Source organism: Penaeus japonicus, unplaced genomic scaffold (assembly GCF_977035675.1).
Source record: "Penaeus japonicus unplaced genomic scaffold, GWHDUDI00000001_assembly GWHDUDI00000003, whole genome shotgun sequence".
NCBI lineage: Eukaryota > Metazoa > Arthropoda > Malacostraca > Decapoda > Penaeidae > Penaeus > Penaeus japonicus.
In genome coordinates this window covers 27,245,142-27,265,141 of record NW_028234405.1, presented here as the reverse complement: position 1 = coordinate 27,265,141, position 20,000 = coordinate 27,245,142, and the positions used below count along the sequence as shown (strand labels likewise).

Sequence of the window (20,000 nt, the reverse complement as noted above, 5' to 3'; positions counted from 1 at the left end):
TATATATATACATATATATACATATATTAATATATATGTATATTATATATATATATATATATATATATATATATATGTACACATATATATTCATACACACAAATGTGTGTATATAGAACAATATCATAAAGTACCATGGCCTTTATGTGTATGCTAGTTATTTGTATATATATATATATATATATATATATATATATATATATATATATATATATATATATATATATATATATATGTGTGTGTGTGTGTGTGTGTAAATATATGTAAGTATATATATATATATATATATATATATATATATATATATATATATATATATATATATACATACAAACACACACAAATATGTGTATTCATAAAAATATCATGAAGTACTATGGCCTTTCTGTGTGTGGTAGTAATGCATTTGAATGGATATGTGTTTGGTGACCTGACAATGACCTCACACGAACTTTATTCTTTACTTTTTCAGGTTCACAGAGAATGAATATATAAATATAAATGCCGAAAATCCTTACCTTTCATAGTAACTAACAGATTACAATGATTTAGCTTCGAGATCTCCATCCAATAGGGAGCGAAGAGGGAAGAGCAGAAAGCTCTACCCAAAGGATCGGAGGCAGAAAAGGCGTCCCGTCAAAGTCGGGGGAGTTTCCGCCCTCCGTCAGTGGTTGCGTTTTTGTAATAAATGTTAACACCAATCGGCCAGGAAACGTTATCCTCCTTCGCTACAAGTATACCATTATCACCGTTGCAATTACAGCTCCTTTGCTACAAATATACCATTATCACCGTTGCAATTACAGCTCCTTCGCTATAAGTATACCATTATCACCGTTGCAATTACAGCTCCTTCGCTACAAGTATACCATTATCACCGTTGCAGTTACTGTTTCAATATCATTATCATCTGGGAAGCATTGCTTTCACTATTGCCTTCATCATCATAAATATCATATAAATCTCATCGTTGTTTGTATTATCGTAAATTTGTCTCAAATTATCATCATAATATCGTCATCTTTATTAGTATTATCATTAGCATAGTGTGTTGCTGATGTTGATTATATTATCATCCTAAGTATTATCAATACAATTGCTGTTCCTGTTGTTATTTTATTGCTGTTGCGATCGATGAAGATGGTTGTCAGCATCATCTTCTTCGTTATGATATCAGCATCAATATTGTTTATATCATTATCATTATTATCCTAGCATTGCTATTATTATTTTCATCATTTTCATTAATATTATTGAAATAATAATAATGACGGTAGTGATAATGGTGATAATGATGATAATAATGATAATTAGTATTATAATCAATATTGATGATATTATAAGTAATTATTATCATAACTATAATCATATCATTATCATTAGGAACAGTAGTAGTAATGTTGATAGTAATGCTGTTACAGTTATGATAATATCAATATTGTTATTATTATTGTTGTCATTATTTTTATCACTATTGATATCATCTGGTATTATCATTATCACTATTACTGTTATTATTTGTATTATTAATAGTATTATTATAATTACTATTTTATTTTTCTTCTTATTTTCATCATTAATATTGTTATTATAACCCTCAATATTAATGTTATTATCGTTATCATTATAGCAAAATAATTAGCATCAGTAATAACATTTTTGTTATAATCTTATCATCATTGATAATAATATTGTTCATGTTATCATTACCATCATAATTATCATTATCGTTATTATTATCCTTGTTACTATTATCATTGTTATTATCCTTGTTACTATTATCATTGTTATTATCCTTGTTACTATTACCCTTGTTACTCTTATCCTTGTTACTACTACCCTTGTTACTATTATCCTTGGTACTATTACCCTTGTTACTATTATCCTTCTTACTATTACTCTTGTTATTATTATCCTTGTTACTATTATCATTGTTATTATTACCCTAATTACTATTATCCTTGTTACTATTATCCTTGTCACTATTATCCTTATTACTATTACCCTTATTACTATTATCCTTGTTACTATTACCTTGTTACTATTATCCTTGTTAATATTACCCTTGTTACTATTATCCTTGTTACTATTATCCATGTTACTATTATCCTTGTTACTATTACCCTTATTACTATTATCCTTGTTACTATTACCCTTGTTACTATTATCCTTGTTACTAATACCCTTGTTACTATTACTCTTGCTACTATTATCCTTGTTACTATTACCCTTGTTACTATTATCCTTGTCACTATTACCCTTGTTACTATTATCCTTGTTACTATTACCCTTGTTACTATTACTCTTGTTACTATTATCCTTGTTACTATTATCCTTGTTACTATTATCCTTGTTACTATTATCCTTGTTACTATTACCCTTGTTACTATTATCCTTGTTACTATTATCGTTGTCACTGTTACCCTTGTTACTATTATCCTTGTTACTATTACCCTTGTTACTATTACCCTTGTTATTATCATCCTTGTTACTATTATCCTTGTCACTATTATCCTTGATACTATTACCCTTGTTATTATTATACTTGTTAGTATTATCCTTGTTACTATTATCCTTGTCACTATTATCCTTAATACTAGTGCCCTTGTTATCATTACCCTTGTTACTATTATCCTTGTTACTATTACCCTTGTTACTATTATCCTTGTTACTATTACCCTTGTTACTATTATCCTTGTTACTATTACCCTTATTACTATTATCCTTGTTACTATTACCTTGTTACTATTATCCTTGTTACTATTACCCTTGTTACTATTATCCTTGTTACTATTATCCATGTTACTATTATCCTTGTTACTATTACCCTTATTACTATTATCCTTGTTACTATTACCCTTGTTACTATTATCCTTGTTACTAATACCCTTGTTACTATTACTCTTGCTACTATTATCCTTGTTACTATTACCCTTGTTACTATTATCCTTGTCACTATTACCCTTGTTACTATTACCCTTGTTACTATTACTCTTGTTACTATTATCCTTGTTACTATTACCTTGTTACTATTATCCTTGTTACTATTACCCTTGTTACTATTATCCTTGTTGCTATTATCCTTGTTACTATTATCGTTGTCACTGTTACCCTTGTTACTATTACCCTTGTTATTATCATCCTTGTTACTATTATCCTTGTCACTATTATCCTTGATACTATTACCCTTGTTATTATTATCCTTGTTAGTATTATCCTTGTCATTATTATCCTTGTTACTATTATCCCTGTCACTATTATCCTTAATACTATTGCCCTTGTTATCATTACCCTTGTTACTATTATCCTTAGTACTATTACCCTTGTTACTATTATCCTTTTTACTATTACCCTTATTACTATTACCCTCATTACTATTACCCTTGTTACTATTACCCTTCTTACTATTACCCTTCTTACTATTACCCTTGTTACTATTACCCTTATTACTATTACCCATATTACTATTACCCTTATTACTATTATCCTTGTTACTATTATCCTTGTTACTATTACCTTGTTACTATTACCCTTATTACTATTACCCTTATTATTATCCTTGTTACTATTATTCTTGTCACTATTATCCTTGATACTATTACCCTTGTTATTTTCATCCTTGTTACTTTTACCCTTGTTATTATTATACTTGTTACTATTACCCTTATTACTCTTATCCTTGTTACTATTACCCTTGTTACTCTTATCCTTGTTACTATTACCCTTATTACTATTATCCTTGTTACTATTACCTTTGTTACTATTATCCTTGTTACTATTACCCTTGTTACTATTATCCTTGTTACTATTACCCCTGTTATTATTATCCTTGTTACTATTACTATTGTTACTATTATCCTTGTTACTATTACCCTTGTTACTCTTATCCTTGTTCCTATTACCCTTGTTATTATTATCCTTGTTACTATTACCCTTGTTCCTATCATCCTTGCTACTATTACCCTTGTTACTATTATCCTTGTTACTATTACCCTTGTTACTATTATCCTTGTTACCATTACCCTTGTTACTATTATCCTTGTTACTATTACCCTTATTACTATTATCCTTGTTACTATTACCCTTGTTACTTTTACCCTTGTTACTATTACCCTTATTACTATTACCCTCATCACTATTACCCTTGTTACTATTACCCTTATTACTATTATCCTTGTTACTATTATCCTTATTACAACTATCCTTGTTACTATTACCCTTATTACTATTATCCTTGTTACTATTATCCTTATTACAACTATCCTTGTTACTATTACCCTTATTGCTATTACCGTTGTTACTATTACCCTTATTACTATTATCCTTGTTAGTATTACCTTTGTCCCTATCATCCTTGTTACTATTATCCTTGTTACTATTACCCTTGTTACTATTATCCTTGTTACCATTACCCTTGTTACTATTATCCTTGTTACTATTACCCTTGTTACTATTACTCTTGTTACTATTACCCTTGTTACTATTACTTTTGTTACTATTACAATTGTTACTATTACCCTTGTTACTATTACCCTTATTACTATTACCCATATTACTATTACCCTTGTTACTATTACTCTTCTTACTATTACCCTTGTTACTATTACCCTTGTTACTATTACCCTTATTACTATTACCCTTATTACTACTACCCTTGTTACTATTACTCTTGTTACTATTAACCATATTACTATTACTTTTGTTACTATTATCCTTGTTTGTATTACCCTTGTTACTATTACCCTTATTACTATTCCCCTTGTTACTATTACCCTTGTTACTATTACTCTTGTTACTATTATCCTTGTTACTATTACCCTTGTTACTATTACCCTTGCTACTATTACCGTTGTTACTATTACCCTTGTTACTATTACTCTTGTTACTATTATCCTTGTCACTATTACTCTTGTTACTATTACCCTTATTACTCTTACCCATGATACTATTATCCTTGTTACTATTACCCTTATTACTATTATCCTTGTTACTATTATCCTTATTACAACTATCCTTGTTACTATTACCCTTGTTACTATTACCCTTGCTACTATTACCGTTGTTACTATTACCCTTGTTACTATTACTCTTGTTACTATTATCCTTGTTACTTATCCTTGTTACTTTTACCCTTGTTATTATTATACTTGTTACTATTACCCTTATTACTCTTATCCTTGTTACTATTACCCTTGTTACTCTTATCCTTGTTACTATTACCCTTATTACTATTATCCTTGTTACTATTACCTTTGTTACTATTATCCTTGTTACTATTACCCTTGTTACTATTATCCTTGTTACTATTACCCCTGTTATTATTATCCTTGTTACTATTACTATTGTTACTATTATCCTTGTTACTATTACCCTTGTTACTCTTATCCTTGTTCCTATTACCCTTGTTATTATTATCCTTGTTACTATTACCCTTGTTCCTATCATCCTTGCTACTATTACCCTTGTTACTATTATCCTTGTTACCATTACCCTTTATTATACTAATCCTTGTTACTATTATACCCTTGTTACTATTATCTATTACCCTTGTTACTATTACCCTTATTATTACTTGTTACTATTACCCTTGTTATTTACCCTTGTTACTATTATCCTTATTACTATTATCCTTGTTACTATTACCCTTGTTACTATTACCCTTGTTACTATTACCTTTATTACTATTACCCTTATTACTATTATCCTTGTTAGTATTACCTTTGTCCCTATCATCCTTGTTACTATTATCCTTGTTACTATTACCCTTGTTACTATTATCCTTGTTACCATTACCCTTGTTACTATTATCCTTGTTATTATTACCCTTGTTACTATTACCCTTGTTACTATTACCCTTGTTACTATTACCATTATTACTATTACCCTTATTACTATTACCCTCATTACTATTACCCTTGTTACTATTACCCTTATTACTATTACCCTTATTACTATTACCCTTGTTACTATTGCCCTTGTTACTATTACCCTTATTACTATTACCCTTATTACTATTACCCATATTACTATTACCCTTATTACTATTACCCTTGTTACTATTGCCCTTGTTACTGTTATCCTTGTTACTCTTACCCTTGTTACTATTACCCTTATTAGTATTATCCTTGTTACTATTACCCTTATTACTATTACCCTTGTTACTATTATTCATGTTACTATTACCTTTATTACTATTATCCTTGTTACTATTACCCTTATTACTATTACCCTTGTTATTATTACCCTTGTTACTATTACCCTTGTTACTATTACCCTTATTACTATTACCCATATTACTATTACCCTTATTACTATTACCCTTGTTACTATTGCCCTTGTTACTGTTATCCTTGTTACTATTACCCTTGTTACTATTACCCTTATTACTATTACCCTTATCCTTGTTACTATTACCCTTATTACTATTACCCTTGTTACTATTACTCTTGTTACTATTACTCTTGTTACTATTACCCGTGTTACTATTACTCTTGTTACTATTACCCTTGTTACTATTACTTTTGTTACTATTACAATTGTTACTATTACCCTTGTTACTATTACCCTTGTTACCCTTGTTATTATTATACTTGTTACTATTACCCTTATTACTCTTATCCTTGTTACTATTACCCTTGTTACTCTTATCCTTGTTACTATTATCCTTGTTCCTATTATCCTTGTTACTATTACCTTTGTTACTATTATCCTTGTTACTATTACCCTTGTTACTATTATCCTTGTTACTATTACCCCTGTTATTATTATCCTTGTTACTATTACCATTGTTACTATTATCCTTGTTACTATTACCCTTGTTACTCTTATCCTTGTTCCTATTACCCTTGTTATTATTATCCTTGTTACTATTACCCTTGTTCCTATCATCTATGTTACTATTACCCTTGTTACTATTATCCTTGTTACTATTACCCTTATTACTACTACCCTTGTTACTATTACCCTTGTTACTATTACTCTTCTTACTATTACCCTTGTTACTATTACCCTTATTACTATTATTCTTGTTACTATTACCCTTGCTATTAGTCTTGTTACTATTATCCTTGTTACTATTATCCTTGTTACTATTACCCTTGTTACTATTACCCTTGCTACTATTACCGTTGTTATTATTACCCTTGTTAATATTACTCTTGTTACTATTACTTTTGTTACCATTACCCTTATTACTCTTACCCATGATACTATTATCCTTGTTACTATTACCCTTATTACTATTATCCTTGTTACTATTATCCTTATTACATCTATCCTTGTTAGTATTACCCTTATTACTATTACCGTTGTTACTATTACCCTTATTACTATTATCCTTGTTACTATTACCCTTATTACTATTATCCTTGTTACTATTATCCTTGTTACTATTACTGTTAGAATAATTAAAGATTATGATAGAATAAGGATGCTTATAATTTTATATCTACTGTTTATACCTCAGAAGAATACCTCATGTTTAGTTTAGTTACCCCCGAAATGAATGTTTTCTTTTATATGCGCCACCCTACGGCAATATTTACAAAGTGTAATGTAAACAACCCTCTTCTTCTCTCCACGGACTTCTCCCCCAATACACGCTTATACGCAGTAGCTGTGTTTCTCTGATCCCCACATCAATTATCTGTACATTGACAAGCCAAACTTCCTTATTTCACGCATAGAAGATGACATCTTCCACCACCTCAACAGGTTATGGGCCCAGAATTAAGGAATTTGATGGTAATGCAGATAATTATGATTTGTGGGAAGAAAAATTCACAGGGGCTCTCCGAGTTCTGAAACTTCATCTTGCTTTCGATAAGTATGCAAGCAAACGCCCAAATGATTATGATTTGGAAGAGGCCAAGGAAACAATCTATGCTCACTTAACAGGTTGTCTTGACAGAACGTCACTTGGCATGATAAAGCGTGAAGCGAGGGGAGATGGAGTGAAAGCATTGACATTGCTACGAAAACACTACCTAAGAGAAACACAACACAGATTGTTTGCTCTATGGAGATCATTCATAAACAAAAGGATGGATGATGACAGTGTTACAGCATATCTTACGTCTATAGATGAGACAGTAGCTGCTCTCAGGGAAATAGATGAACACATTTCTGATGGTCTTATAGTAGTACGAACACTGGATGGACTTCCAAAGAAGTACGAAAATTTTGTTGATGTAGCTAGCCAGCGTAATCCTCCATACCAGTACAGTGAATTAAAGATAGCATTGTTAAGTCAAGAGGATCGTCTGAAGGATACTTCTAGCACAGAGAGTATCATGAATGTCAACAACAGCAGCACAGTGAAACAGAAGAAATGTTTCAAGTGTAGTGAACCAGGCCATTTTGCATCAAAATGCAGCAAAGGAGGTAAGTTCCAGAGAGTGAACAATCCTCAAAATACTAGAAAGTGGTGTAACTTTCATAAATCTAGAACTCACAGTAACAGTGAATGTAGAGTGAAGAATCCTAAGAAGAGTAGTAATTCAGTAAACTCAGCAAATGACACAAGTGAAGAACAAAATCAAGAGTTTTCTTTTCATGTAACACACTCATCAAGGTTTTGTACAGTTGAGACCAACAATGAGCTGTATGATTGTAGAAAACAGAATGTAGCTAACTTAGAAGAAGAAGGCTTCTTAATGATTGACAGTGGCTGCACTTCACATATTGAGAAAACTGAACCAAAGTTTGTGAGATTTCAAGAATCCTTTGATCCACAAAACCATTACATAGAGCTGGCAGACGGCCAAAGACAACAAGGAACAGTGAAAGGAGTCGGTGATGTGAAAGACTTCATACAGGATCAAGACGGAAACTCACGAAGTATTCTACTAAAAGACGCATTATACATACCAGGATTCAAACAAGATATCATGTCAGTTTGGAAAGCTATCAAGAGTGGACATACTGTTACTTTCTCACCTGAAGGCAGTACTCTAACTACCAAGGATGGCACGATATTCGACATTGTGGAGAAAAACAAGTTGTTCTATCTACGTAGAGGTAAGCCACACACTGGTTCTCAGATGGATAAGTTTAACAAAGTCCATGTAGGGGAAGCCAAGCACACCCTAGAGGAGTGGCATAAAATCCTAGGGCATTGCAATGTGGCTGATGTGCAAAAACTTGAAGCAACTGTTGACGGAATGCATATAACTAGGAAAGATAAGTTCAACTGCACCACATGCACACTAGGTAAGATGACACAGTATAGGAGTAAAGAACCTGACAAAAAGGCCCAACAGCCTTTAGATTTAGTCCACTGTGATGTAGTTGGTCCTGTAAACCCACCAGCACGAGGAGGTTACAGGTACAGCATCTCCTTTATTGATGATTACTCCGGAGCTCTTAGAATTTACCTAATTAAAAGTAAGAGTGATACTGTGACAGCTATGAAAAGATACCTTGCAGAAACAGCACCATATGGGAATATCAAACGCCTAAGATGTGACCACGGAACAGAGTTTACGAACAAGGAGTTCAGAACACTCTTAACGGAGAACAAGATTAGACAAGAGTTCTCTGCACCCTATTCACCTCATCAGAATGGCACAGTTGAGAGATCACACAGGTCAATATTTGACATGGCCCGCTGTTTGCTGATTGAGTCAAAATTACCTAAGGATATGTGGAGTTATGCTGTGAAGACTGCCTGTTACATCAGGAATAGGTGCTATAACTCCAGGACTCAAAAGACCCCAGTAGAAATGCTTACTGGAAGACGGCCAAACATAAGCAAAATGAATATCTTTGGAACAAGATGTTTTGCATATGAACAAGAGAGTAAGAAACTAGATCCAAGGAGTAAGGAGGGAGTATTTGTGGGCTATGATGATCAAAGTCCAGCCTACTTGATATACTTTCCTGATACTCAGACTATAAGAAAGGTAAGAATAGTCAAATTTGTGGATAACTCATCTTGTAAGACAGAATCCTCAAGTGCCGAGCAAAGTTTGAGTGACGACTACATTTTGGTGGAGACGAGGCTCCAGCAAAAACCACTTCAAGCAGCACAAGATGAGACGCCAGCTGACGCTGATGGGGACAGGAAATGTCCAGCTAAAGAACAAGAAGGAATACCAGTGGATGAAGATGCAGAAAGAAGATACCCATCCAGAGAAAGAAAGAAACCCTCAAGGTTAGATGACTATGTTACAGATGATCAGGACAACAGTATCTCCAACGTGACACATACTAGCTTTATACATCACTGCTATCGAATGTCACATGACCCAATACCAGTCACCTACCAAGAAGCTATAGCATCTCCAGAGGGACATCAATGGAAGAGAGCCATGGATGAGGAGATTGCTTCACTACAGGACAACAACACCTATGAACTCACAACACTACCCAAGAATCGCACAGCAGTGGGTGGAAGATGGGTGTATCAAGTGAAACCTGGACCTAACGGTAAAGGAAAATTCAGGAGGCAAAGTTCTTAAAACAAATAATGTATGATCTATTTGGATTTAAGATTAAGTCAGTAGATTTAGGAGTTGACAACCAAGGTGCTATTAATCTAGCCAAAAACCCCATAAATTACCGAAGGTCAAAACATATTGACATTCGTTACCATTTCATTAGAGATGAAGTGAAGATGGGTAATGTGAACTTATTCTTTGTACCTACCAGAGAGAATCCAGCTGATATATTTACCAAACCTGTATCTCAGAAGAAGTTAAGATTTTTAGTTTATCAGGGGATAGATTCTCTCATACATTATAACCAATCTTTAATTAAGAGGGGGTGTTAGAATAATTAAAGATTATGATAGAATAAGGATGCTTATAATTTTATATCTACTGTTTATACCTCAGAAGAATACCTCATGTTTAGTTTAGTTACCCCCGAAATGAATGTTTTCTTTTATATGCGCCACCCTACGGCAATATTTACAAAGTGTAATGTAAACAACCCTCTTCTTCTCTCCACGGACTTCTCCCCCAATACACGCTTATACGCAGTAGCTGTGTTTCTCTGATCCCCACATCAATTATCTGTACATTGACAAGCCAAACTTCCTTATTTCACGCATAGAAGATGACATCTTCCACCACCTCAACAATTACCCTTGTTACTATCATCCTTGTTACTAATACTCTCGTTACTATTACCCTTATTACTCATACCCATGACACTATTATCCTTGTTACTATTACCTTTTTACTATTACTCTTGTTACTATTATCCTGGTTGCTATTGACCTTGTTACTATCGTCATCATTAATATCTCTTTTGTTAATGCTATCATTGTCATTATTGTTGTTCAAACCATTGTTATTATTATAACTATCATTGTCATAGCTGTTGAAGTTGTTATTGTTTTTATTAATTGTTGTTATTGTCATCCTCATTATTATCATAGCTGATATTATGATAATTATCAATTAATTAATTATTGTCATTATCATTATCATCATCTGTTCTTATGACTTATTATAATGATATATTCTCATGATTTATTATCAATTGTTATAACTTTTATCATTACTAGTTTTATTATTATAATTGCTGTTTTTATTACTATCATTATTGTTACTATTGTTACTATCATAACAATTATCATTATTACTATCATCATCGTCAATATATACTTATCACCAAATCAATATCCGTATTAGAGGCACATGGAAACTGCACGGCCGGTAGTGGCGAATTCATAAAAGTTTACATTATATTGCAGTTTGTTTCGAGAATACTGAAATTTAGCAAGGTATCTATGAAGGGAATTATTCATATCGTTTGTTTGATTTCAGTGTAAGTATTTAATAGCTTTCATTCTAGTGTTCTACAAAGTAAAAATAAGATACACTCCATCAAAACTATTATAAAGAACGTGAGCCAATGAGTTCGAAGATACACCATCTATCGGCAATGCGGCGAACTAAAAGTCACAGGCAGCGGAGCACGGCTTGAAAAAAAACGGTTTTTGCTCAGAAAATGTGACTATTGTGTATGTATATGCATCACACGTACACACACACACACACACACACACACACACACACACACACACACACACACACACACACACACACACACACACACACACACACACACACACACACACACACACACACTCACTCACTCACTCACTCACTCACTCACTCACTCACTCACTCACTCACTCACTCACTCACTCACTCACTCACTCACTCACTCACTCACTCTCTCACTCACTCACTCACTCACTCACTCACTCACTCACTCACTCACTCACTCACTCACTCACTCACTCACTCACTCATACACACACGCTCGCTCGCTCTCGCTCTCGCTCTCGCTCTCGCTCTCGCTCTCGCTCTCTCTCTCTCTCTCTCTCTCTCTCTCTCTCTCTCTCTCTCTCTCTCTCTCTCTCTCTCTCTCTCTCTCTCTCTCTCTCTCTCTCTCTCTCTCTCTCTCTCTCTCTCTCTCTCTCTCTCTCTCTCTCCCTTTCTCTCTCTCTCTCTCTCTCCCTTTCTCTCTCTCTCTCTCTCCCTTTCTCTCTCTCTCTCTCTCTCTCTCTCTCTCTCTCTCTCTCTCTCTCTCTCTCTCTCTCTCTCTCTCTCTCTCTCTCTCTCTCTCTCTCTCTCTCTCTCTCTCTCTCTCTCTCTCTCTTTTTCTCATGTATATACAACTAAGCACTTATGTATCAGTAAAGAATATGAAGCATGTCTCTTAAAACACTTGTTTTTATTCATGTTGTATGGATCCCTTGATTATACAGTATTCGAATACAGCATGGTCATAGATTCTTATCTCATAGATGCAGTCTTGCTTGAAGTAGATCAAACTATGGGTTGAAAATATAAACAAACAAACGAAAGACACCTGGTTATTACAGTGGTACCGTGCCGGCCTCACATCCCATTGCTCGGCAGATCGAGCCATGTCCAAGTTTCCACTGTCGCTTGACAATCACTTCAGTGTCTGGCTACCACGGTGGGTGAGGACTAAGCTCAGATCTCGTCAACACCCGCTGGCACACTCTCTCGAGTCAGCACTCGTTACACAGGCGGGGTCGTCATAGTGCATATAATCTCGGCGAAGCATCTGGTCAGCAAATCTGGCTTATATTCAACAAACGAAAAGTAACAATTGTCAGCACCATCTATTGACAACGCGGTAAACTGAAGGATTTGTGGCATACGCGGCTCTGGCCGAACTTCCCTTCTTGGCTCTGTTTGCTCGCCTTCATTCACGTAAACAAAGCGGCAACAGAGGCTGACAGGCCGAAGGTATACACAATATTTAGGGTTTCCCTCATAATTTCTCATATGATATATATATATATATATATATATATATATATATATATATATATATATATATATATATATATGTGTGTGTGTGTGTGTTTATGTTTGTATATGTATAGATATAAATATATGTATATGTATATATATGTAAGTATATGTATATATATATGTGCCTGTGTCTGTGTGTGGTGGGGGGGGGGGGAGAGTTACACACATGCTAATGAGTTAAGATATCAGTTGCAGCAGATTTACTTGGCGGAAGGCAACAATAACGACGATAGCATCGTAAGCTAGGGAGGGCATGTGATGGTAAAATTTTCGATCATGACTGATTCTTTTTCAGACGAAAAAATAACTGAATGCGTTACTGAGCTGTGATTAGAATGAATCCATTCTTTATTTTCTCCCAAACCTTTAGCTTTGAGTTTACAACCCCTCCTCCTCCATACCCTAAAAGCCTGAGGAATCCGTGGGTAATTGGGGTGTTTGGGTTCGGGGAATAACAAATCACATGAAATGTGGTATATTTCCATCTACTGCAATGTGAAAATGCAAAATGTGTGGATACTTTGCAATTCACTCAACTGCATGGCAAAGAGTGGGCACAGTCATGAAAATTGTCTCCTTGTCTTCAGCCGGAAATGCCAGCCACCCGTCATCAAAACACAGTTACATATATTTGAAAAAGAGCCATCAATCACAAACCTGCCCCTTGGTTGGCTGGCCAATTATAGCATTTCATGTTCCTTATTGTTAGTGAATCCACAAGTTTGACTCTTCAAGCAAGTATTAGTGAAGGCGTGTGTGTTTGCAGTATTGGTTAGGGCTAACTTCAAAACTAAATAAAGTTTGGTTGGTCATTGGGTTTGGATTTTATAGACAAAAAGCCCCCCAAACTGCACATGCAAAATTGCCTAAAACATCTCATGTTGAGGATAGATGTGGGTGAAACTGCATCTTTTACATTTCTATTTTTCAGTAGGCAGATCTATGGTGCATTCGTGGTATATATTACCCTGCAATTTCCCTGATCTACTCTGTGCCCTCCCCTTCTTTTTGGACCCAGATTATGGGGTATGGGGGTGTGATTGTGGATTATATCCATTTTATATGAGTAGTACAGGGTGAGAGGAATACATCAATACCACTAATGTGGTATTTAACAAGGAAGCGTTATTCAGAAAGTTTACCATACCACTAAGCAGTTTTAGGTGGAAATTTGGATGCCCTATTTGCAGGGCTTCTTTCAACTACAAAATCTTAACCCAAGACCTAACCTAACCTTACCTAGTTTTGAGGTTAGCTCTAGCCTTGAAATTTGGACTGGTTCCTTATTTACAGATAAACCTTTTGAATACATTGTCAATATGCATCCTGTGTCATATCTTCATGATATGACAACTAGCACAAATAGTCAAGCCCATAGGTTCAAGAACTCAGATTAGCATGTTGATCTAAAGATTGTCCTCATTAGTTGCCATCCTTGTCCTTTAATTTTGTTTTCAAGAGATGGCTCCTTTCCAAGTAAGTGCACATGAGGCAAAACAAAAACACATCAGTCAATTGTTTATCAGTGTGGGATGAAGGTTGAAGGAGCTGCTGTGAATATTTTATTTCTATTTCAAACAATTTCTTTGTTTTCAATATGTGCAAGAAATGTCATAGATGAAGAGCGCCTTAGATTTTATTGACATATTGTTTCATTCATTATTATCCATATTGTTTCATTCATTATGGTATGATATAAAAATATGGTATTTGCAGCAGTTCCTTCAACCTTCATACTTCAATGATAAATGAGATGCATTTTTTTTTTCTTTTTTTCCCAAAGGGAACGGACCCAATGAAAAACACCTGTAGTGGAAGGATTAATGGATTTAGATGTATGAGCCAATGGACTGAGCAAGGCAGTGACCCTGAAGTATATTTACTTTCAGCAAGTTAACTTGGTGGTGATAGCTGCATTTGACTTCAAATTGAAAAGATGTATGTTGCATTTGGCAAATTGACATGAAAAACTTTCTTAGGGAGCAAATTATACAGTACATCAAATGTACAAATGAAAAATCTGACAATTGTCAAACTTCTGCAAATGTATTTTCTAATCTTTTAGTGCAATCCAATGTGATATACACATGCAATATGGTGACTGTGTATTGATTATAAACATTTATGTCATTAATAAGTCAACCTGAAGAGAGTAGTAATGAAAAAAAAATTCAATAAGGGTTGTTAATGATGTTTCTCATATTCAGAATGTATATACCAAGGATGCCATGAGAGAAAATAAATCTTGGTTTAGAGCAGTGATTCCCAGACTGGGTTAGTTTGTATTTGAATTTTAAGTTACTCTCATTCTCATAGTAGGTTTTCTGTTTGCCATTTGTGCATGTAACATATGTATATTTTTTAAGCAGCAGTGACTTATGGAGCATTCAAAGATACATCCTGATGTAAAGGTAAATTCATACTGGGTAGGGGATCAGGCAGTTAAAGTAAACAGTGCTGCAGGAAGGAATATGTGAGTTTGGTGAGAGTCATCCATATTGTCTTGGATGAGGGCAGCAACACATGTCAGAAAGGCAGCTACAGAGTTTAGGAAGAGCCATTGGCATGGTAAGGCAGAGGGCTGAAATGATTCAGAGCTACCCTGTCATATACACTTTTTTCTCACCATTTCAAGGAAGGGTTAAGCTGGACAGGTGCCGTACACCCAAAAAACAAAAAAAACGTTCCCCGGGCGTCATCCTCATTGTGACGATCATAATTGCAATATTGCAATAGCAATGCCGGGATATCGGTACTTCGTGCAGAAAAGTCCCGAAAAGGGAAGGGTTAAGCTGGACAGGTAAAATATAATGACATAAACCTCCTGTAAGGTATTGCTATATAAACAACTATTTTCTTTAAAAAATGTGTTTTACTTTTATATGCCTTTATTAATACAGTCTTGTATGGTGAAAGGTAATACATAAATGGTAAATTAATGTGTATACATACCTTATTTGAATATTAATCATCACATCAAGTGTAGTTATTCTTAACTATGAAATGAAGAATGCTTGCTGAGTATTTTTACATGATATCTGACAGATCTATGATTTACTTTAAAATTAGTTATATGTCCACTGTGTTTAGTGTTCTTATTCTTTTCCATAGTGATAAGAATGATTGTGGTCACTTCCAGGCTTTCAGGCTGTCCATTACCTATTTGCTAATACTTCTTTCAGAATATAAAGGAGGAAAGGTTCAATTAATCATATTTAGCTTATCATGAATTCATGAAAACCAGAGAAATGGTTAATAGCATACCTAATTAAGCCTGCCTTACACTAATCCAAGAAATTATTTTGTAAAACCTCCCTTAGCGATCTGTTACCAGTAAGGGATAGAAGAATACTTTAAGTGGCTAAACCTGATAATTCAAAGGGGTTTCCTAGTTTGAAGGGTTTTTGATATAAAGAGTGGAAGTTTCATTTTTCTGAATTATGACTTAGACATCCATTTTTTTTTTCTTATTATCAGGAGTCAGTATGAAGAGGAAGCAGGAGAAGGATAAGTACCGGAGCCCAGAAGGAGCTTGGGCAGCAGCAGGCTTTGCTGTTGTGCTTGTTGTTGTTGGTCTACCTGTTTGGTGGTACACAACTACAGTCTATCGTGCCCATCTGCCCTATTCAACAATTGAGGAATTGTCAGGTCAGCTCAGATACCATGCAGTGGGTCTGACTCTGATTGGTGTGCCCTCACCTTCTTTCTCAGCCAACCTGGAAAAACATGTACGCCACCTACGTAAGTTTTCATGCTGATATTTTTCATGACTCATTATTATTATTATTATCATATATGATCTCCCTTGTCAACTTGTGATGATTTTATCTATATTTATACTTGACAGTGAAAAGACAAAAGATGAAATTTTCTTCATATTGATTAACCCTTTGACGACGGTGCGTCACACCCATGTGACACAGCTAAATGCCAAATGACGGGGCGACACACCAGTTTGACGTTCCCGATGCAATATTACATAGGCCCAGCGTAGGGGGTTTCCACTTATCGCCGGCCCGTTGGGATTGGGTTAATAACTGAACTGCATTATTTCAAATTCACAAGTGAATTCTTTCCTTTTCTCTCCATTTGATATCTCTTTGTAATTTTGTATATTACTGTAGTTATTGCTCAACATATAAGTTTTATTTATTTGTCTAAAGTTGTCCTTTAACAATTAACAAGTTGACAAGTCTTTCTTGTGTTTGAATTCTTCATTGCAAACTGGAAGATTCAAGAAATTTGAAGATTATGCCACAAAATATTATCGATGAAGGGATTGTGTTAAACAGTAAAGATAGTCTAACACAAAATGTAAAGGAGAGAAACCACTTTAGGAACCAATTAACCCATTGCGGACAGGGCACCTAACGGCTTAACTTGTCGTCAGTACAACATGTGGTCTACGACACTAGCTACACCAGCTAAAATTTAGAGGGATGGGGAAAGTGTTTTCTCTACCCTTTGGGCAGCACAGACTAGCAAACAATATTTTTCCATAAATCCATTATAAAATATGGGTAAAGGCTGACTTTGGAACCCTGTAGTACTGGAGCTAGTATTGTTACAGCTATAATACTTCATGACTGTGAGCAGATCCCAGTGATGTGTCAAGTATGCACTGACACCTGTCTTTTAGGCCTAATTGGTACTGTCATGTATGTCATGACACCTGTAAGCAATGGGTTAATGGCACAGAAGTTGATGATTCTATTGTAGCATCTTTTTGGAACCAAATGTTTAACTTATTCACACGCGTGTTTGGCCAAGAAATAAAATAAAGTAAAAATTACTAATATAACACTACTTCTAATTTGTTGGTTACTCATGATATCACGCCATGTCACATATGTATGATTATTCATATTGTTTTTCTTTTCATTTAAAAAAGATAAAATAATAATAAGTATTACATGTTTTTTGGATGCCCTACTAAGAGATTGTTTCCACTTTCCTTTGGTATTTTTACATAGAAGTGAAGAATATAGGCAAATTTCAATCAAATAAAACCAAAAAGGCATTACTGTTACATGTTTTTTGGCTAGAATAACTCCTCTGAGCATGACAATATTTTTGTGTGCCTTTGCATTGTTGATGCATTTCTGAAAACCATAAGAATAGGGTGGGTGAAAAACGCTCTGAGAGGATCATTGCAGCCCCACGCAATGAGAAAACACCCCGGCATGAAGCGTCGTGTGCTTGTTATTTTCCCGGCATAAGTGGGAGTAGGCGAAAATACATCCCATCGTGAATGGGTTAAGAAGGTAAATCATCTATTGAACAGTGTAAGAAATGATAAGAGCTATATTATTATGATGGTATTATTTTGGGTCTTTCAGGATCAATAAAGTTCCACATGTCCCTGAGAAGAACCAGGAAAGACGAGATGGAGGTTATGCGAGCTGCCACTTCCTTGGAAGAGTTGGACACAAAGTTGTCAAGAATAACCAGGGCTGCACCAGGCACTTTAGCTGTGTTTGTGATACCAGATGATAGATTCTTTGAGGATGCTGGCGTTAGTATAGTTGTTGGCAGACATCGCTTGGTACTTGTGAAGATAGATATAGGTAAGGTGTTGTATATGACTTTTGTTTTTTTCCTAAGATTAAAAGTTAGATTTTGCCACTGATGTAAATGTTTTCATGATTAAGATTCAGGTGTAAAGTGTTGATTTGGTTTTGAGTCAACAACTTGGATATAAATCTTTTGCTGTTTATTATTAACCCTTATCTGGAGGGAGGTTCAGATCCCTTGCACTGATCAGACTAGAGTGGATGTGGTTCCTCAGGGAAGTTATCCCTAGAAGTATGGACAGGGAATGGTAAACCAGTGTCTCCCACATCTTAACCCATTGCAGACGGGGATAAATATGCTTGCCCAGCCTCTGGGATAAGTTTTATTTTAAAGAGAGACTGCTTGAAGCATTATAATTTGAACATTCCCACTCTCTTTCAGTCATTCATTGAAAAACTAGAGCGTTTTTTTTGTTTTTTTTTGTGTTTTATTGAGTTTAGAGACTTATATATGCCATATGACAGGCTCCACCAGTGCTGCAGTAGACTAAAATTGTAGTATATTATCCATATTAGCTCATTATTTTCTTTATACTCAGTGTGATAGAAGAACTTAATGAGCTGATATGGATTCTATAATTTCAGTCTACTGCAACATAGTTAAAGTCTACCATATGGCTGTGGGATGACCCTGAAAGTCATGGCTTGGGGAAATTGGTCAAATATTTTTTTTTATTATTGTCATAAGTATTTTTTTTGTGTGCATGCGTGCATGTGTGTGTGTTTGTTTTTATTTGTTTGTTTTGATGTGTTTATGGACATACATACATACACTTACATAAGTGGCATGAACATGCTGATGCAGGTGAATCTTTGTTTTTTATTTATCAGAGTGTTTTCTATCACTAACAAGAAAAAAAGCCTTGCAGTGCAACCATCCACAGTCTCTACCAATGACTACAGAGCACAATGACATGCAACAAAATGCTGACCTGTTCTAATGTACTGGTGATGCAATGATGGGGGGGGGGGGAATGGTTATTTCTTTTGTACTTATTTACAAAAAAAACAAACATTAGGTCATGCTGAGCCTCTGATGGTGTTTATATGCAATTGCAAATAAGAAGCAGTTTCTTGATATAACAGAATGTTATCTGTTGTCAGAAATATTATGATGACATGA

General features: G+C 34.6%; 1 protein-coding gene across 1 annotated transcript in view; it reads left to right on the top strand.

The window, feature by feature from the left end:
* Positions 1-13,095: 13,095 nt before the first annotated feature.
* PIG-S (phosphatidylinositol glycan anchor biosynthesis class S) overlaps positions 13,096-20,000 on the top strand; it is a 49,632-nt gene continuing 42,727 nt past the window's right edge. The window contains exons 1-3 of the mRNA XM_086534535.1: positions 13,096-13,235; positions 16,782-17,045; positions 18,644-18,871. Of these exons, the coding sequence (XP_086390661.1) occupies positions 16,790-17,045; positions 18,644-18,871 (484 nt within the window). The 5' untranslated portion in view covers positions 13,096-13,235; positions 16,782-16,789. The remainder of the gene's footprint in view (positions 13,236-16,781; positions 17,046-18,643; positions 18,872-20,000) is intronic.